This window comes from Lethenteron reissneri, chromosome 24 (genome assembly GCF_015708825.2).
Source record: "Lethenteron reissneri isolate LAM-NWPU_2019-01 chromosome 24, ASM1570882v1, whole genome shotgun sequence".
Taxonomy (NCBI): Eukaryota; Metazoa; Chordata; class Hyperoartia; order Petromyzontiformes; family Petromyzontidae; genus Lethenteron; species Lethenteron reissneri.
Window position 1 is genome coordinate 9,858,021 of NC_083802.1, and position 20,097 is coordinate 9,878,117.

Here is a 20,097-nt window from a genome sequence, read left to right on the forward strand (position 1 = left end):
AAAACAGCCTGGTGTCAAATCAGGAAAGAAAACAGCTACACCTATACCCGGAGAGAAGAAACCAGTACTCGAACCAGGAACAGGACGACCAGTTCTCAAGTCAGAACAAAAACAGCCTGGTGTCAAATCAGGAAACAAAACAGCTACACCTAGACCTGGAGAGAAGAAACCAGTACTCGAACCAGGATCACGACGACCAGTTCTCAAGCCAGAACAAAAACAGCCTGGTGTCAAATCAGGACACAAAACAGCTACACCTAGACCTGGAGAGAAGAGACCAGTACTCGAACCAGGAACAGGACGAGCAGTTCTCAAGCCAGAACAAAAACAGCCTGGTGTCAAATCTGGAAACAAAACAGCTACACCTAGACCTGTAGAAAAGAAACCAGTACTCGAACCAGGAACAACACGACCAGTTCTCAAATCAGAACAAAAACAATCTGGTGTCAAATCAGGAAACAAAACAACTACACCTAGACCCATAGAAAAGAGACCAGTACTCGAACCAGGAACAAGACGACCAGTTGTCAAGCCAGAACAAAAACAGCCTGGATTTAAATCAGGAAACAAAACAGTTATGCTGAGTCCTGAAGAGAAGAGACTAGTAGCTGAACCAGCAACAGGACGATCAGTTTTCAAGCCAGAACAAAAACAACCCGGTGTCAACCCAGAAAATATAACAGCTACGCTGAGTCCAGAAGAGAAGAGAACAGTAGCTGAACCAGCAACAGGACGATCAGTTCTCAAGCCAGGAGTAAAACCACTGGGTGTCAAAACAGAACATATAACAGCTACGCCGAGACCTGAAGGAAAAAGACCCTTGATTGAACCAAGAAAAGGACGACCAGTTTTCAAGCTAGAACAAAAACATGGTGTCAATACAGGCATTAAAACGGCTAAGCTTAGACCCGGACAGAAGAAAACTTCAATCGAACCCGGTAATAAACAACTAGGTCTCAAACCAGAACAAAACCCTGGTATCAAGTCCGGAGACAGACGAGCAGACCTCAAACTAGAAGAGAGGACACCTTTGATTAAACCAGTGGGCACAGAACCTATATTGCTTCGACCAAAAGACAAGAGACCTTCAGCCAGGCCAAAAGACAGCAGACCAGGATTCGAACCACTACCGTTAGCAGGAGGCTCCTCAATAAACTACAACAAACCAGTGGCACACAGCTCAATTGTGGTACTTTTCCCTTCAGGACATTTTCCAAGTAACACGATGACAGCAGCAAATGATGTGAGAAAAAGACAGCATCTGCACAACAAAGTAGGTGTCTCCATGGGTCAGGGAGACACAAGACACCCCAGTCATTCTCCCCGGTTTAGCAGAAACTTGGGAGTTGATACCACAAGCACAACATCTAATGTGCTGAGCAAGGGTGAGCAAGATTCATTTCGACTTAAAAATGGCAACTATACATTTTTTAATTCCAAGGCACCGACAAAGCATTTAAAATCTGTGCGTGAAGCAAATCTCGACAGTGAATTGAATGGGATAGAAGAGTACTTGAGTGGAATGCCAAACCGTGAGCTAAGGAATGCAAGGGAAGAGCAATCAGGAGGGAGGGAGAGTAGGAATGGAGGTCGTCAGCCACCTGCTGGCATCAATAGTCATGCGGGCACTTTACAAGTGAAGCACCCAGATATAAAGATTCCTGAGAAACAAGGTTTGCAAGCTGAAGGTGCTGCAGGTAAACAGATAATAAGTACAGTAGATGAGAGGACTGGAGTAAGATCAAACACTAAAAAACGTGCACACATGAAGCCTGGGGTTAGACCAGGAAATGAAAGATCTGTAAACAAGACTTCAGCTGTAAGAGCTGGAGACATTGGTGCAGATGGCAAAAGACCTAGACTGGAAGACAAAAGGCCTGATCTCAAACAAGCCTGTGTCACACCCGGAGATGGAACAGCTATACTTAGACCCAGAATGAATAGACCTTTGATCGAACCAAGAACAGGAGTTATCCAACGAGAACAAAAAAGACCTGGTATCAACTCGAGAGATAGACAAGCTGAGCGTCGACATGGAGAACATATACCTTTGATCAAACCAGAAACAGGACGACCAGTTCTCAAGCCAGAACTAAAATCTGGTATAAAATCTAGAGATGGAACAGCTACGCTTCGACCCAGAATAAACAGACCTTTGCTCGAACCAAGAACAGGACCATTTCTCAAGTCAGAACAAAAACGACCTGGTATCAATTCTGGAGACAGACAAGTTGAGCATAGACCAGGAAAGCAGAGAGGTTTGATTGAACCAGTCGCCAAAAACCATATGCTCCCTTCAAACCAATAAGAGACCAAAAGACAGACCAGTAGGATCTCAAACACTACCGGCAGCACCAATTTCCTCAGCCATCTACACGAAACCAGAGGCGCACAGCTCAATTGTGGTGATTTTCCCCTCAGGTTATTTGCCAAATAACCCGATAATGGTGGAAAATGATATAAGAAAAAAACAGCATCTACACAATAAAGCAAGTGCCTCCATAAGGCAGGGAGACACGAGGCGCTCCAGCATCCCTCCCCATGCTGGAACTCTGGGCTCACGAATACCTGAGCCCGCAACAAGAGTCCAGATATCAAATGTTGTTTTGGTGAACCCTCATGAAGCTGCGCTCCAGATGGTGAGGGCACGGTGTGGGAACACTGTCCGTGAAGGTCCTAGAGCATTTATGAGTTGTGTAAAGGATAGTGGGATGTTGGATGGTGGCAGCAGTGGGAGGCAGTTAAGGGTGGAGACGAAGCGGGAGGCAAACGACCCTGGAAATAAGTCCTTCCCTCTGGGCAACCCAATGAATGCATCTCAATCGGCAAACAAGCAAAGGGACACCCTTGGACAGAGTAAAATTGGCAATATGGTGAATGAATTACAAGGAAAACTTCTTGCAGGGATGATGACGCAGCTAGGGACGGAGAGACCGCCGCAGTCATCCTTCATCCAAGAAGGTGGATCAGCATCTTTAAGATTACCATTGTCAACGACTGTGGAAAACAAATCACAGCTCAACATGACAGTGGTGGCAGTGCAGGTGGCAAAGCTCTACCTGGAACTGGGCGGCTATCTGAACAAAGGCGCAAAGGCACGGCTGGCCGTGGAGGACTGTTCAGTGGCTGTGTATGAAAGCCTGCGGGAGTTTGTGGAGTGTGTGGAGAAGGCCCAAGCCTATGAGGTCGGAGGTCCGATTGAGAGCATTCTGCCACAAAGCAGCCATCGAGACCAGGGTTTGGTGGTTGTGGCCAGCAGGGCGCAAGAAAGAGATAAACATGCAGGTGTGGTATGAGTGATTGGAATTGTAGTAATGTTCAAAGACACAACTCAAAAATGTAATTGTACTTCTCGCTACATACCTGGCTATGTATTCCAGGCTGGCATGGTATTAAAACTTTGTTTAACGAGTTCTATTTATAGCTTGTGAGTTATATCACTGTGACATAACTATCATACATGTCATTACATACCTGAGAAAAGCTCCATGTGTGCTATTTTTCTTATAACTTTTGCATTCATGAAGTTTCAAACATTAATAGCTTGGGATACAGCGAATAAATACAGGTAAATTACAAGTTTTATTTGGTTATTGCATTCCGTCTTATTTAGAATACTTTAAGGAATTTTCCAGCTTCAAATTGGGATAACCACTTTATGTTAATTATCTTAGAATTCTTCACTGGTCACGTCCTATTTTATTATATTGATTCCCATGATTATTTACTGGTTCTGCCTTGTTTAATAATTCCCAGAATTCATCCCTGATGCTGCTGTTTAATAATTCACTGGTTCAATTTCAAAGTAAAAATTCCAAGAATCCTTAACTTCGGCTGCAATTCCTGGAAAATTTTACGAGTATCAACCCTTTTAAAGAATAATTACCAAGTCCCTCATTGGTAATAGATGAATTAATGACCCTCCTGGATGACACTGCTTGTGGTTATGAACCAACAGAGTGATCGCTGACACTCAATTTATTGTTTGGCAGACGAAAAGGACATGGCAGAGGGAGAGATTTGGCTTCCCTAAGTTTCTCCATCCACGTGTCCCACACCAAACACTCCATATACCACAGCCAACTTAGACACAAAAGATTTATACTTATACATACCTATTATACACATTTGTATATACGTGCACATAGATACATATACAGCACATACAGATAAAAATGACACCAGCTTAATTAACTAGAAATTGGAAGCTGCCATCATTACTGTGATTTTACCAGACTTTGGTTCATTAAGACCACATGCAAGTAGCTTCAAATATACACATGTATGAAGACACACATGGGTATATACTTACAAGCGGATGCATACAAAAACAAATAGATTACACATGAATATGCATATACACATACTCGTTTTCAAGAATAATCTACAACTTGTGTGGTTGTTTCCCAAAATTATTTTGGATAAATAAAAACTTCTCATACACAAAAAACACATCCTAACATATCAATATCTGTTATTTAAAATTGGAATAAAGTTTGTAAGTGTCAGTGTTTCGGTGCTTGAATTTCACAATTTAAAATGCTTTCCCAAGCTCAAGTCCTCATGACCTACCGGTCTGCATTTATATGCTTGCAAATGCTCTCTATTGAAATATTGATTATCATTACATGCTCCATGTGCCTAATGATTGGGTAACATCGCGCATGATTGAGAAAGATTATCACATTTTAAATTACCACTCAATGTCACGTGATTATCAAAGTTGCTTAACAATTTTAATGGAGATTGGTGAATATCGAAAAATGGGTCAGGAAGACTGGAACTTGGGAATTGAGGATTGACTGGGTAAATGAAGATGAGGTGGATCTTAACCTTTGTCACTGTGGGTATGAAGGTCAAATGTAGCTGGCAAAAGGAGCTCACAATAAGATAACCCGGAAAAAATCGTGGAGAGGTGAAGTGTTGCTCACAATCTAAAAGTGCAGTGGTTGTGTCTCAGGAGGTTAAAGATCCAACCCAGGTGAGTTGGTGGAGTAATGAAGGCTGCCTTTCATAAGTGTTCAAACATTATGACATTGGTTGACTGATACACGAAATATGTAGCATTGGCTGAGAGCTCTTAAGAGTGGGGTCTGTTGACGTTTTCAGAATCTGTTCGCTGATGTGACGTCTTCATAGGGCTCTGTCTCTTTTAGTTTTTCAAGATGCGTTTTAACAACATGAATTGCATAACAGCACAACTGGCACATAATAGTCAATACAAAAAATTCAACAAAAAGCTTGCATGTTTAAGTATAAAAACTTTAATTATGCGTGTAAAATTTGACAAGATTGATTTGAGCTGTCAAGAGTTAAACAACAAGTATAATATTTTTTTACAATATGATGTGCAAAAATCTTCACGAGTGACACTTCAACATTATGTAAAATTTGAGGTCTCAACGGAAATGAAAACCTCTCTCAGATTGGAAAATGCTAATTTGCATTCTCCGATCGTGAAACGAGGGTGAAGATGATAATTTTGGAAGATTTGTTTTTCAAAATCTTTGTTTGGCAACGTTAAAGGAAGAGTAGGTGAGAGAGATGGAGTTGGTGGTGAGGATAATTTCAATAATGCAGTGTCTTCAGCAAATATATTACAACAATATCACCATCACTGTAAAATTCTGAAAGATTTTCACAAAAGGCTAATCCTGATTCATAAGCTAAACCAGTTCAGGAATATATCTTGTTCCGTGGGACACTGAATCCTGCAATAATGTTTTCGAAAAGTAAATATTACAATCAGTTTCCAAATGCATTTTGCCTGGCCAAATTTGATTTCATTTTACATAATTTATATTTTTCCCATCTTCCAATCTGTTGCTTTCTTTCACACCATTCGGTTCCAACTCACTTGACTTGCATGTCAATTGAGGTTTTTCCTTCTGTGATGGCTTTTCCAGTCGTTAAAATGAGGGAAACATCTTCACCGTCAGTGGTGGTGGAAGCACGGTTAAATAAAAACGCGGTTGAACGTTCCTTGATAGATTTTCCTTTTTAGTCTCAAATGTTCTCCATCAATTCTCATCCTGGAATAGACACAAGGGCATGAATAAATCAGTCAAGATTGTGAACCTATAAGTGCCTGAGTTTGAACCTTGGATCAAAGTGTTTCTTTCAAGGGATTCATAATGGCCATGCAAGAGATATTGCGGCAGTGATCCTTCATACCTGGGTTTAAGCCATGGGTAAGGTTATACACATTTGAGGGGTTCATAATGACCCAGTAAAACAGATTGTGCCCTCGTCTAAATAAACCAGTTTTTCATGGTTGTTTTTCTCATCAGGGCACACATGAGTGAGGACAGGGAACGTCTCACAGTAGGAGCTCAGTAAGACACGTGAGTGGGTGGAAAGATGAAATTCACGCACCTGGAAAACCATGAATGATCACATTAAAGAATCACCAAATGGATCGTCTCCCAACAAATCCCCTCCAGGCGAAATTGATGCAGCAGATACTGCTGCTTCAGTGGGGTTCTGTTATGTAGGTGAGAACATACTTCAGTTATTTTGGCATTCATTTGTATAATCGCATTGACTATTAACTGATGTTTATTAACAAAGGAGAGTATAATATTAATACGGATACTACTTGATAGCCAGAACCAGCAACATCACCAGCATCATAAGATAATCAACAATCATTACAGTCAAACTCTTGATTATCTGGGGTAGTGGAAGGGATGGCCTGGATAAAACCAAAACCAACAATGCAAACCATATACAAAAGATGCTAGCAATACATATTTAATGTTGGTCGAGTTTTTATGGGGCTGAAGACTGTTCTTTGTATTGATTTGTAAAGTCATTGGTTACTGAGCCATAAGTGAGGAGGAGTTAATAATTGAAGAAGCAGGTGTGTAAAAAGGCAATAATGAGCAAGAAATACTATATTTTCTATTCCTTTATCGCAAACAGTGATTCTACGACCCAGGTAATCTACCCAACGCATAAGTGAGCGTTATCTCAATCATTAACATCACCACCACTGCTCACCTGTGTTGGTGCCTTATCTCCAGTAGCTTTGGGACTGTGTTCGAATGACCTTGATGCGGGAGTGGGAGCATGGCTGGGTGTGGTGCTGGGTGTAGTGGTGGTGGTTGTAGGCGGTGGTGGCGCCGGCGCCTGTGGCCGGAGCCTCGGCCCTTGGTGGTGAAGCCGGTGCTGATGACGCAGCCGACAGAGACCCCGAGGAAGGATCTGGTGAGTCACATGGGTTTATAATGGCTGTGTCAGAAACCGAACCAACAACATTGAGATCTTGGACTTGGCGTTCAAACTGGGAGACTGGATGTTTCCCTTTATCTTAGGTGGCCTAAATGATTGTGACGGAGACACTTAATCCGTCACTGCTAAATCCTGCATTTGAACCCTGGATAATAATACAAAATCGTGTATATTAGTGTATTCTTCGCTCAGGATTAGAATGGCTGTGACTGGTTCATAATGGCTATGGATGGCATACACATACAATGAAAGAGATCGACATTATTTCTCAACTGACCTAATCTTCGTGAGGATCTGTTAAGACTGGCACGCCGTACAAACGCGGTAGTGTGGCGAGCACCACACCCCACTCCATTTGTCTCTCACACTGCAACAGGTGCTAAAATAAGGCTCAGTTGACCAAGGGAATGTACCAGCACTGGCTCATATATATCACTCGCCACTGATGTTAGACATGGCCATAATTTGAACTCAAGTCACCAGGTTGGTAGCACAGTGCATAAATACGTGCCTGAAAAACATTTCGGGTGTGTGTGTTTAACAATACTGCTTTTTAGCCTCAAGGTTGAATGTAGGGGCATGAGTAGGACAAAGCAGGGACAAGCGGGAGGCGAGGGGAGGTATAGGAGACAAGGCAGAGACAAGGGAAAGATAGCGGAGATAAAAGGGGACAAGGGTAGGTAGAGAAAACTGGAGAGAATAGGAAGACAAGCAGGAGATAGAGGAAGGAAAGAGAGAAAAGGGCAGTTACACGAAGGAAACGGGGAGGGCAAAACGGTGGGAGATGGCACCTGAAGCGGAAGGCGTGACGGTCAGCTGTGAAATGTCATAATCGTCTGTGTCGTCGGGGTCCTGCGCCACGCCGATCCTCTCGGAGAAGTACTCGGCAAACTTATCCGAGGTCCCGGCGAGTGCAGATGCCCGTGGGTGGCTCCGTGCCGGCACTGGAGGTGGTTGGGCCAGCTGGAAGTCCTGGGGTAAGGTGGAGGGGGTAGCCAGTGAGCACTGTCATCATAAACATACTAAACAGCAATATTACCACCAGCAGAAGCACCACCATCATCAGGAGCAGCTGCATTATCACCAGCAGCTGCACCACCATCAGCAGCTTCACCATCAGCAGCATTAGTACCATAATCAGCAGCTGCAGATATATAATCAGCACAATCCTCAGTAGCAGGACAGACACACACACACACATGTTTCTTAAAAATTAAATGGTTGAACAATCCAATGCAAGACCATCCTGAAAATTAGCGAGGCACTCCTGGTAAAAAAAAGAGATTATTATTTATTGTAAACATTATTACCAGTAATTATTGGCCACAGAACAATTGTTCCAATAATCCTGGAGTGTGATTCCACTCAAGAAAATATTCTTTGTTTTATTTTTGCTGTTTCATTTGCATTATTTCTTGTATTTTTGTCTTTGTCGAACAGCTTTGTCGACTCCATTCTTTTTACCATAACAGAGCATCATTTACACATGCTTCACACATTCATAATACAATCTCACATGGACAGTTTGACATGTATATTGAGAGCATAGAATCGATTTAAATCGAAAAGGTGACACATTGTTAATTATCTGATAACTTGGGTCGGCAATATTGTTGGGCTGCATTGCTTGGCAATGGGGTAAATAAAATCATTCAAATGATTAGCCAATTATATTATTGCAAGGCTATCACGAAGGCACTCGGTTTCACACGCACGGGTGCTCTGGTGGGGAGACGTTATCTCCCGTGCTTGGTATGCAGGAGGTCATGGGTTCGATTCCGACCCTGATACCTGTATATTCCCCATCGTTGCGTGGCTTTTTTCTCCAGGTCCTCCATTTTTTCCCCTCCACATTTAGAACCTTGCATTTAGTTTAGATTATTTGGCAACTATAAATTCCCACATATGATAAGCCACTGTGATAAGCTATCATGTGTGGCCAGATCGCTGCTGAAGAGGAGCTAATAGCTCAGTGGGGATTACCTGATTGCATAAAAGTTTAGTTTAGTAGTTTTGCAACAGGGGACGATGCTCGATTGAGTTAAATTCACCTTAAACGCGCTATTGTTGGCTCCTCTCCTCGCCTGGGCGCCTGCCTGTATGGCAGCGGGCAGAGGCTGAGGCCGGGCCGTAGTGGGGGGCATGGCAGCGTAGGGGGCCACAACGAACGGGGGGGTCACCGCAGCAGCCACGGGCCAGGACGCTTGCTGGGGGGCCACCCACCCTGCCGGGTACATCACTACGGGGCCCATGGTGCCCCACGCTGCCGCGGGGGTGGTGGGCAGGCTGTAGGCTTCAGGGAGAGTAGGGAAGGGAAAGAAGCAGAGGGAGGACAGGTGAAATGTTGTCAAGCGTTCGTGCATATGTACATACTATGCACATCTGCTGTATATGTACACCTGCATATAAGGATATAACATCATTTTAAACTAATTATTCCTAAAAATATAACGGACCTTTGTCAATTCACTACTGAACGAAGACCTCTCCACGCTGTGTTGGTAATGGGCAATGGTTGACCTTACTTCACTGTGCTGGTCGAGTGCAGGTCACCAGGTTCAGAGTAAAGTGTGTTCACTACTGCGCTAGCACTCCTCCATACATCCACATACGCATTCCTTTTTCTGTCTCTCTGTGCAATTCGAAGCTTGCTACTGCTCTCGGTGCTTTTGTTCATTCTCGTTCTAATTTGTCAGATCCATACGTGATAGCGCATAAAACACTTTTATTAAAACCTCCTTTTTTAGGTATATTTTTGTGTTGCTTTCATTACATATTAAGGTCAGTTTCCAAAAAGCACTCCGACCTGTCAACCGCCTCCTTAATTATAATTTTTTTATCCTGATCTGCCTTCAACCACTGCGCGAGGTATAAATCATCTGATGTTTTTTCGGTCAATTGTTTATCAAGCCTGTTATTTTATTGTTTTGTTTATATTTACTTTTAGAAAACTCTACAAGCCTTCTTACATTTCTTCGATGATTTCCCGTCGTTAATTTCCATCCGTTGTTATGACAGATTTAGTGGAAATTGATGCAGCCATAGAAGCTCTCACAAACCGAAGCCTAAATCCAAAAACATTTTAACATGCTAAAAACCACGTATTAACCATAAAAGTCCACACCGTCTGCTTCACAGTGAACACTAAGGATCCCCTGACATCAATCTTGACTTAAAGCTTTCGTGACTGCAGAAATTAATATTCTTTGGGTCTTTCGGTAAAGTCACGATCGCTTGTGTTGTGATCGAAACGTCGTAGTTTTTTGTTTATTTTATTTTTTATTAATTTGAACCTATCTACATGATTTTACCGAAAGCCCCAAAGAATATGATCCCCTGACATTATTAAAAATAAGTAGGCCATTGTGTAACAGCGTTATGGTACAAATTTGTCAAATAAAAAAAAGTCCTCGCAAATTACTAAAATGGGAATCCACAAAGCAATCATTGACCCCCGCCCGCGAATGGCGCACTCATGCCCATTAGCAGGCCAAGTGCTGAGTCATCTTGTTCCCAAAGGGACAGCTGCCACCGGGGTTCCCTTTTTCGAATGTTTGGGATCAGATGTATGCAAGTGGCTTTTCGTGTGTATAGCGTTATGAGATGGCCCGGCGTAATGGGTGCCAAATAGAAACAAATCATAATTAAAAATGGAATGGCTACAGTGAAATTGCATGATGAAAGTAATACAACACAATATATAATGGGAGTCAGACAAGATTACACAATTTCGTCAATTTTATTTAAGCCACATATGATGTTTTTTGAAAATTGGATTGGAGAAAAGGAATCAATATAAATCTCAGATATATACACTTATACAGCCACATACAACATAAATGAGCTGGCCATCATACGCATTCTCGACTTACCCAACCCACCTAGGGGAGCCATCTTGTTTGGAGGGGGGGGCGGAAGCTGTTGATTGGTCGAGGAGACATCGCCAAGTCCAAACAGATCTGGAGAAATAGGGGTCTGAGGAAAAACAAGAAAACATAAGCCAAGGTGGCTCGAGGATGTGGTTTCATAATGGCCGTGTCGGGAACACTGAACCCGCAAGGCTCAGGTTTTCGGTTCATGGTTCAGGCACTAGGTGTGGATGTCTCCCTCATTCAGCGAGTTCAAAATGGCTGTGTTAAAATATCTGTTTTAAGGACAAAGGACTACCTGCAATTGACCCCAGGATCTCATCGTCGTTGGTTCAGTGTTTCTGACACACCCATTATGAATCCTTATGAAATAGTTTAACACATAGACTTTTGCGACCAATATTATCCATATGAAACAAAGACACTCCATACCAGGGTTTGAATCCAGGATGTCAACAGTGCTGGCTCGATGTCTCTGACCGTTATTAAACACCTCTTGAGAGACACGTCCAGAACCAATGATAGAACCCAGGAATTCAACTGTGGTAGCTCGGTGTCTCCAACAGCCTCTTCAGAGAGACACTATTTTAGTTATTTATTGGAATGTTTTACCAGCATAATCTCTTGAGATGGAATATCTCATTTGCAAAGGGGTTCACACTCACCCCCAGGGCTCGTACCTTCTCGCTTGAGGCTCACTAGCAGACGGAAATGGTTAGCTTGCATATACTCACGGGAGGGGAGGTGATGTCCGGTGGTGTAGTGATGTCTCCAAATAAACCAAACTGAGAAGAGTCCTGAAACAGAAAAGACAAATATCCCCCATTTAGCCTTGTAGGCTGTAGGAGCAAGCAATGTTAGCAAGCACTTTAAAAGCTGCCACGTGTGTGGCAAGCACTACGACCGGGCTACCTTTGTATCCCATCACTTATGTTCACACTTGTGCCAGTTAATAATTTATGGCTATGTTCACCCAGGGGAGGCCCACTGCATTCTCTGAAGCACTTGCCACTGCTGTTGTGGCTGGTGGGAACCAATGTGCCACCTCTGTCTACACATATACATGCTTACAAACAGTACGTATGTAATAAACACATACACGTAACACATACACAATGAGGCATAGGATCTCTGGTTATAATACTGTCACAAGTAAACTTACCAACAGCATTCTGTCCATTTGGGCTTCTAGTTCTAGCAGAGAGCTTCCATTCTGACAAAAAGAGACATCAAGATCAAGACAACATCATGGGCAAAGCCTTTGATTCCACAACACTTCCGTCAATGCTTTGTTATCCTCTGCCATCAAACTCACAACACAAGGGAACCTGGTTTCATCGAAGGTGGCTGAGAACTGGTTTAGACAAGGGAGGCTGGAACCTGGATTCAAACTTGAGAGCTCAGTGTCTTTAACGCAGTCAATGACGCCAACCATTATGAACCCGACCTTGGCCAATATGAACCTCCTGCAAAAGAGAAAGATGCCCAGACCCAAGGCCTGAAGCAAGGCTCTAAGTGGTGATAACATCTCGGACGTGGCTATTAGGAATTTAGAACGTGGTAATTATGAACACCCTAAGACAGAGAGAGAAACCCTGCCCCAGGACCCGAGCCTTCAACCCAAAACTCCCATGCTCCTGGCTTAGTATCTCTGACAGAATCATTATGAACTCCCCAGAAACACACACTAAGACCTAGGGCTCGAACTCAGGATCACAAAAGTGCTGGCTCAGTCTCTTTGACACGGCCATATTATGAACCTCTCACCTCAGAGGCTTTGTAGATTGGGATGTCGTACACTCCATCCTTCAGCTGACTTGATGGCACCTGTTAATAAGGCACAGAAGAGTGGTTACCATGGTAGCTAATGAGAGCAAATGATATCCAATCACTCACTTACAAATCATGATAATCACACACACACACACCTCTGTGCTGACAAGGATCGGCCATTACGAACATGACATTGCCATTACAGGAATCAAGTCTTTTACAACCAGGTAAGCACCCATTGAGACAATGAGAAAAAAAATGTGAATTCAAAGCACAACAACAAAGCACAGCAAAATAAATGTGAGGCGCATTTACAAAAAATAAACAAGATGATACAAGTCCCCGGTCAACCTTAGATATACCTACTGTTTCTGTACAGCGTACAGCAATGTGGTGTCCTTTCGATGCTATATAAAGACACATTATTTTGATGGTACTCTGCCTGATTCAAAATTACGGTGAAATAAAATCGTACAGCTAAATGACTGTCGTGTTTAAATGCAGGCTTGCAAAACATATTTAAAAAACAAATAATTATTATCCTAGATTTATATAGCGCCTTATTCCAAGGGGCTTTACAGCAATTAGAAAATTGTCCATAAAATTATAGCGGTTGAATTGAAGAGTGGATTATTAAAAGTGGTGGCGTAGTTGTGAATACTCGCAATGGAATGATGCACGGACTCCCTAGTCGCACCCAGCGATTGAATCAATAATCACAATATAGTGTCACTATTTGGTTCAAGAATACATTTTAAAAATCACATTGCCGTAAACTGTATTACCTCAAATGGGTGCACAAGTGACGTAAACCCATATCATACAATATGTATTCATGTTAAAACATAGAGATTCTTGCACACATACGATTTGATGCGTGTTTTGTAAACTCAATTAATAGAAACGGCAAAGCATCATTCCACTGCGAATGCACTTACATCACGGACACCACTTGTGTAGCGACATCGTGAATGTCACTGGGTAATGCCGGCTCTAGCGAGGCAAGGCGTGCGATGCATCGTCATCGTGGACACCCCGTAGGTGGGTGTAGTACCAGCCCTAGAGGGGGCTCGGTGAGCGCTGGGATAGCGCTCAGTGGCACCACGCGTGGCGTGCAGTGCTGACTCCTACAGGAGGGCGTGTGAGAGTGTCAGCCATGGGATGAGGTTACCCTGGGCCGTGGCACTCTGGTTGACCCTGGATAGGCACGTGATCAGTAAGATCTACACAGGGGCCCCAGGTGGGGGCTTGGGGGTGGTCACGTGTCAGGGAAGGGTCGAGAAACCCCAGGAGGTTTCTCGAAGGTGGTCGTGGCCAAGGGCGGGGCCCGCCACGACCCAGCAGCATTTTAAACCGGGTCCCCACAGGGACCGGGGTTCAGCGTTGCTGTCGTCATCTGAAGATCTAAGTTCTACGTGCAAGAAGAAGTCACCAACACGTGGACAAGGACCCAAGCCAGGGTCATGTCCGTTGTAGCTACTCCCAGTAACTAGTTAGCCTGGTGGTCCACCACCATAGGTTATCTGGTAAAGGGGCAGTAACCCCTTTGTGTTAATGTGTTGGTATTAATAAATGTGTTGCCTCCAAAGAGTGCGTCTGCGACTCAGTTGAATCCACTACACATATTTTCTTTTAACTAATCTTCAGGCTTAATGAAGGCTGATTGGTATGGAGGACTTGCCAAATGTAACGTAGATGCAATATTATCACACAAGAGTATAAAAATCTAAATTTTGAATTCACTTCTGGATCGTGACTCAAAAAAATGTAGAAGCCCGTCTGGAGTTGCTAAGTGTTTTGAATTTTAACAAATTAGTCAACTGTGGTCAAGGGGCACAATCATGGTCAAGAGCACCAGCTGGCGAGTCTCGCACGCCACGTGGCACCAGCAGGGAGGACGGTGGGGGGTAATTACGAGCCTGTGTGGGAGACTAATGTGTGCGTGAACATGGCTATGTGTGTGGGAGTGATGTGTGTGTGAGCATGGCTGTGTCTGTGAGTGATGTGTGCGTGTAAGAGTGGGGAGCGGTAGTGTAGCAGTTATCATGCTGCGCTATGAATCCGGCGACCTGAGTTCGATTCCCGCTCACGGCCAACACCAGTGACGATTCTCTAAACTGTTATGGACCTCCCCTAGGTCGATTCAGCCTCAAATAAATACCTGGTGTGGTATGTAAACATTATCACCAGGGAGACAAAGGTGGTCGGGTGTGGTGTTGGCCACCCTCCCCCTCGTGTGCTGTGCCGGCCTTCATAGGTGCTAGCTTACAACACTTGCCTCAACAGTCTGTTCATGCTATACGGGGGGATCTTTGCCTTTGTATGTATGATGAATGTGTGTGTGTATAAGTGTGGCTGTATGTGTGAAAATAATGTGCGAGAGGGATGTGTGTGTAAGCGTGTCTGTATGCGTTTGAGTGATTTGCGTGTGGGTGTGTGAGCATGGCACTATGTATGGCTGTATGCACCTAGTCCCAGAGCTTAAACCTAGAAACGCACCAGTGCTGGTTCTATATGTCTGACATGACCATTATTATTTTCCTGAGAGAAAGACACCGGGACTAAGGGTCTGAACCCAAGACAGTGGTACTGGTTCAGGGTCGATGACACCATCACTAGGAACATGACAGCCATTATGAACGGACATTATAAATGCTCTGACAAAGAAGGATATCTAGACGAAGGACGTACGATTAGCACGGTTGGCTATGTACGGTGCGAAATAAGTTCAACATAAACGCATACATACTGAATCGAGGATATTTGTTTCTCCTGCATAGACATTATGAACCCCACATCAGACCGAAAAAGACACCCATACCCAGGGTTCAAACCCAGGGCCTCGAGGGTTGGGACCTCACCTGGTAGATGGACTCCTCAGAGTCCGGACTGGGCTCAAACATAATGTACTGAGTCCAGCGTGAGTCGCAAGAGAAGAGAGACATTGAATAAGAAATCGCCAGTAAAGAGAATTCTGTAGAAAAAACAGCAGTGAACTGTATCCTGGGGAAGAGTTAATTCATTGTAATAGCCAGCAATGCATCCTGGGGTACATACAATGCTTGCTGGGAGATATGTGATGCATCCTTAACAATGCATCATGGGATACCTGTAATGCATCCAACGATACATATGATGGATTCTGAGGAGGAAAATGCATTCTGAGAAGCCAGAGCGCAGCAGTGCAATTTGGAAGCACAGATAGGCTCCTCAAATGCATTCTAGTATTTTTATAAAAACAATCAATCTTAGGAAGCTCTGGGTGTAAGAAAATGCTTTATTGAAAAAAACCCAGTGCTCAGAAATGCATTCTAGGAATCCATTAAGACTAATGCAATGGAATCTAAAGTAGAAAAATTGAAATGGAATCGTTAAGAATGAAGCCATGCATCGTGAGAGTGCAGCGACAGCCCCTCAATGCATACTAGGAATAAAGCAATGCAGTACACAGGACAGCAATGGACTCTGGGAATTGAAAGAACGAACTGCATTCTGGGAGGTTAGCAATACATTGTGGGAAAAAAGCAATGCAGTATGGGAGTAGAAAAAAGATGCAATCTTGAAAAAGGGGCAATGCACTTAGGGTTACGTGTTTGCCAATGGGCATAGATGGGATAGCCTAGAAGTAGATCAAGAATGGTTCATGACACAACACTGATATAACGCACATCCATAATGATTTCCGAATTTTGTAGAAATATTTTCCCATGATGGCCATTATGAGGCCCCTGAGAAACAGTCCCCCAGACCCATTCATCGACTCAAGGTTCTCAGAAGTGCTGGTTCTGTGTCTCTGAAACAGCCATTATGAACCCCTGCATGCACAGATAGACAATTCGTTACCTGGTAGACTGGGTCGTCTGAGTCGTCGTCAGGTATCGTCTGCCAAGGGCGCAGGCATGAGGGAAGCAAGGGGAAGTAAAGAGAAGCACAAGGAGGGATAGGGGAGCGAGAGCAACAAAGGGGAGTATGGTATAGCAAGGGGAATCCAGAGGAAGTGAGAGGGAGAAAACAGTAGCAAGGGGGAGAAAGGGATGCAAAAAGGCATCGTAGACAAGTGTGAGAAGGCAATGGGGAGTGTGGGGGACCATGGGAAAACAGCGGAGAGCAAAAGGAAGGAAGAGGGAGATGAGAGAAGCAAGAGGAGCGAGTGGGAGGATTCAGAAGCAAGGGAGCGGCAAGGAGGAGCAAATGATACAGGAAGGACACGCCAACAGGTACGACATCGAACCAGAAGGCAGAGAAACAGAAAGGGTAGGCCCAAGAAAAAAAACAATCAGAAAGCTCGCAGAGATACGTCACGACCCTGGAGAAAACCTGTACACGTGAATTAAAGAAACACGCAATCTAAAGGAGGATGAGAAGTCACGCTTATGCATTGCTTCTGTAACTCTTTCCGACATGTGTTTGTCTGCGAGTGAAGTGTTTAATTAAGTGACAATGACGTTACGTTTCAAGCCGCGCAATGACACGATGTAATATTGCGATATGACATCACGCATAACGATGTCATCGGGAGGTGTAGGGGGGGAGGTCACGCATGCCTCGGTCATTATGCCACAGTACTGGTTTTAGCGTCCAAACTTTTTTTTAATCAATTTGGTCAGTTTTCTTTCTGGTACTAAGTCCCTATTAGCAACAAACTTTGTTTACTACTATTGGATAATCTTCAAGAGAGTTATCGTACCCCCCTATTTTGGATAAACTGACGGACCAGGGCAATGTATAAATGCTTTCAAACTTAGTTGGAAAGTTTAAAAATACCCAAGTCATTTCTAGCAGCTGCACGTCTGGGCCGTGTGTGCCAGACTGTCTGGCATGCGTTTAAAGCTTAGTTAATTAGAAAAAACACTACATTGACTTTCGGAAATGTGAAGACGAGCTGTTTTTGTGTATTCGGTCTTCTTTTATCGAGAGGATATTCCTGAAATCCCAGAGAAAACTCACAATTGGAGAGGATAACGCATCTCAACCCGCTTGCATCGGCAGTGCAATTCCTTCTCAGAGTAATTTTTTATGGTCTGGGAAGGAAATATTATCATCATTACCATCTAAATAGAAAGGGAAAAACTTGACTGGCAGACTGAACCCTGGAGAAAACCCTCAGCAAGAATGAGGAAACATCCATCAAGAGAAACCATGTGTGCGAGAGGGAAAAAAACTCAGGCAAGTGAAGCATCATAACCTGGTAAAGGGCGCACGAATCGACTTGCTTATCCTTGCTCTGCTCTTTGTCCGTGCCTTCCTGGTGCTGCTGCTGCTGTGGTTGCTGCGGATGCTGCTTCTGTTGCTGCTGCTTTTGCTCACGTTCACGAAGGGTGAAGATGAGCTGAAAGAGGTTGCGAAGGTCCATCACTAGACCCTCAGCCTGAAGAGGGGGGAAGAGAGGGTTGACCGTAGGAGGAAGCATTGGGATGTGAGGGAAGCAAATAGCGATACCAGTTAGCATGGAGAAACAAGGACTGATGGTGATGTTGATAATCATGATGTTGCTTATGATGGTGCTGATATTGACTGTTCCCTATCTATCTGTATCACTTTTAGTATCACCATTTCCCCCATGTCTCAGGATACATAGTAATGGCTGCCCCTCTAAGATGACGATGATGACGTCTACTCTTGCTGCTGCGGTTGATCATGATGATAATGATGCTGCTGCTAAGGATATAAACTGATACAGTTGATGCTGATGAGCAGTGAATGCGTCTCTGCCCAAACACGGCAACCCGGGTTACCATGTCTGCGTTTTTCTGCTTTTGTGTCCCACTAATCCACCACGTGACCCCATGTCTCACAGCGTGTCCCCCGCATCCCCCGTGTGTTTCTGTGTCTCACGGCGTGTCCTCATCCCCCCGCGTGTCCCCGTGTCTTGCAGTGTGTCCCCCTCATCCCCTGCCTGCCACCGTGTCTCACAGCGTGCGCCGTCTTCACGGCGTAGAACCGGTGATCCCCCTCCGTGCCGCACACAAAACCAAATGCTCTGTGGTCGCTGACGTCCCGTGCAATGAACGACACCTTGTGCACGGGGTGCTCGTGTTGTAGGACCTGCAAGCACAAGAGTCTGATTCAGTCAAAGTACAAACTTGAGGCTTCCTGGAGAAAAAAACTACTTTACATTTACTTTCTGGAGTGGTGCAATGTCACTGCATGGTCGTATTAGAACGTAAAAGTGATGTCAATCATCATCATGACCATCAGCCATTATTTAACCAAGCTGCCACCATCTCTAACCATCTTATCATGGTACCCTTTTCCAGTATCAAAATATGAAAAATAAGAATAGGTTTTACTCTTTCTGGCAATAAAACAGGTTTGAAGACGCTCAAACACCAAATATATACCTTTGGCTGGGAATAAAATCTGCATAAACCACACGTATTTGTGGTGAAGATGGAAACAAACATGCTCTGATAATATATGCATTGTCTTTGAAATGGATTGACCTACACCAGAGAGAGCCTTCTTTATGGCCTTGTTTCAACAGTGTCAGACCAGAGATCGCCAAAAAGCAGACAGTAAAAAGACAATGCCACACGTAGCAGAGCATGTATAGCCCGGGATGAGCAGCTACATCATGGGACCTTTTGCCAGTAATAAAGTATGAAAAATAAGGATAGTTTTTACCCTTTCTGGAAATAAAACAGGTGTTAAGATGTTCAATCGCTAAATAGATACCTTTTGCATCTTTCAATACAACAATCCATCTAGCACCTGCACACGAGCTGATGTCATTGCCCCATCTGCGCAGTGGATGGGGCAATGTCCCTCTCAGGTGTTCCCTCCCTTGGCTGTCACTCAGCTATTCGTATCGATCATGAGCCATGATTTCTTATCACGACGTGTCCTGCCCAAGCAGACTTACTGGATTATTTTGTGTTACTTTTCTTGATCTTAACTTTGAAGCCCCATTTATCATGAAGTTTAAAACTCGTAACATGCAGAATATCTAAAGTTCCTACAAGAACCACTTGCTGTTTGGGCTGCATCTTCCTTGAAGTGGAATCTTCCACAAGTTTTTAATAATGGGAAAAAAACTACACACACAACCGATGATTCCATCTGGATAAATAATCCGAATCACATCACCTTAGTTATTTATGTCACTGTTTCCCTTTCTCTGTCTTATATGTACTGTCTGTCTCATTCATACTGCCTCATTCATTGTGACCATTAACCTGAAGGAGGATTTGCTTGCATATACCATACATTTGTAGTGACTGAC

General features: G+C 43.8%; 2 protein-coding genes across 2 annotated transcripts in view; one reads left to right on the top strand and one right to left on the bottom strand.

The window, feature by feature from the left end:
• The first annotated feature begins 2,295 nt into the window (after positions 1-2,295).
• LOC133346563 (uncharacterized) lies at positions 2,296-4,138 on the top strand. The gene is made up of 2 exons (XM_061558206.1): positions 2,296-3,285; positions 3,993-4,138. The coding sequence occupies exons 1-2, from the start codon at positions 2,445-2,447 to the stop codon at positions 4,031-4,033; spliced, it is 882 nt and encodes a 293-aa protein (XP_061414190.1). The 5' UTR covers positions 2,296-2,444; the 3' UTR covers positions 4,034-4,138.
• Positions 4,139-5,241: 1,103 nt separating this feature from the next.
• The window catches only part of LOC133346559 (disabled homolog 1-like), a 37,364-nt gene continuing 22,508 nt past the window's right edge, over positions 5,242-20,097 (bottom strand). Inside the window, 14 exon segments of the mRNA XM_061558203.1 lie at positions 5,242-6,032; positions 6,376-6,483; positions 7,003-7,111; positions 7,113-7,206; positions 8,025-8,205; positions 9,285-9,526; positions 11,106-11,208; positions 11,837-11,899; positions 12,265-12,315; positions 12,870-12,929; positions 15,737-15,784; positions 16,719-16,757; positions 18,061-18,243; positions 18,789-18,920. Of these exon segments, the coding sequence (XP_061414187.1) occupies positions 6,394-6,483; positions 7,003-7,111; positions 7,113-7,206; positions 8,025-8,205; positions 9,285-9,526; positions 11,106-11,208; positions 11,837-11,899; positions 12,265-12,315; positions 12,870-12,929; positions 15,737-15,784; positions 16,719-16,757; positions 18,061-18,243; positions 18,789-18,920 (1,395 nt within the window). The 3' untranslated portion in view covers positions 5,242-6,032; positions 6,376-6,393.

Excerpts from the sequence above, each read along its gene's own strand:
- LOC133346563 (XM_061558206.1), top strand. The coding sequence starts at position 2,445 with ATGGTGGAAAATGATATAAGAAAAAAACAGCATCTACACAATAAAGCA. Across the intron at positions 3,286-3,992 it reads AGAAAGAGATAAACATGCAG|ACGAAAAGGACATGGCAGAG; the intron begins GTGTGGTATGAG and ends ATTGTTTGGCAG.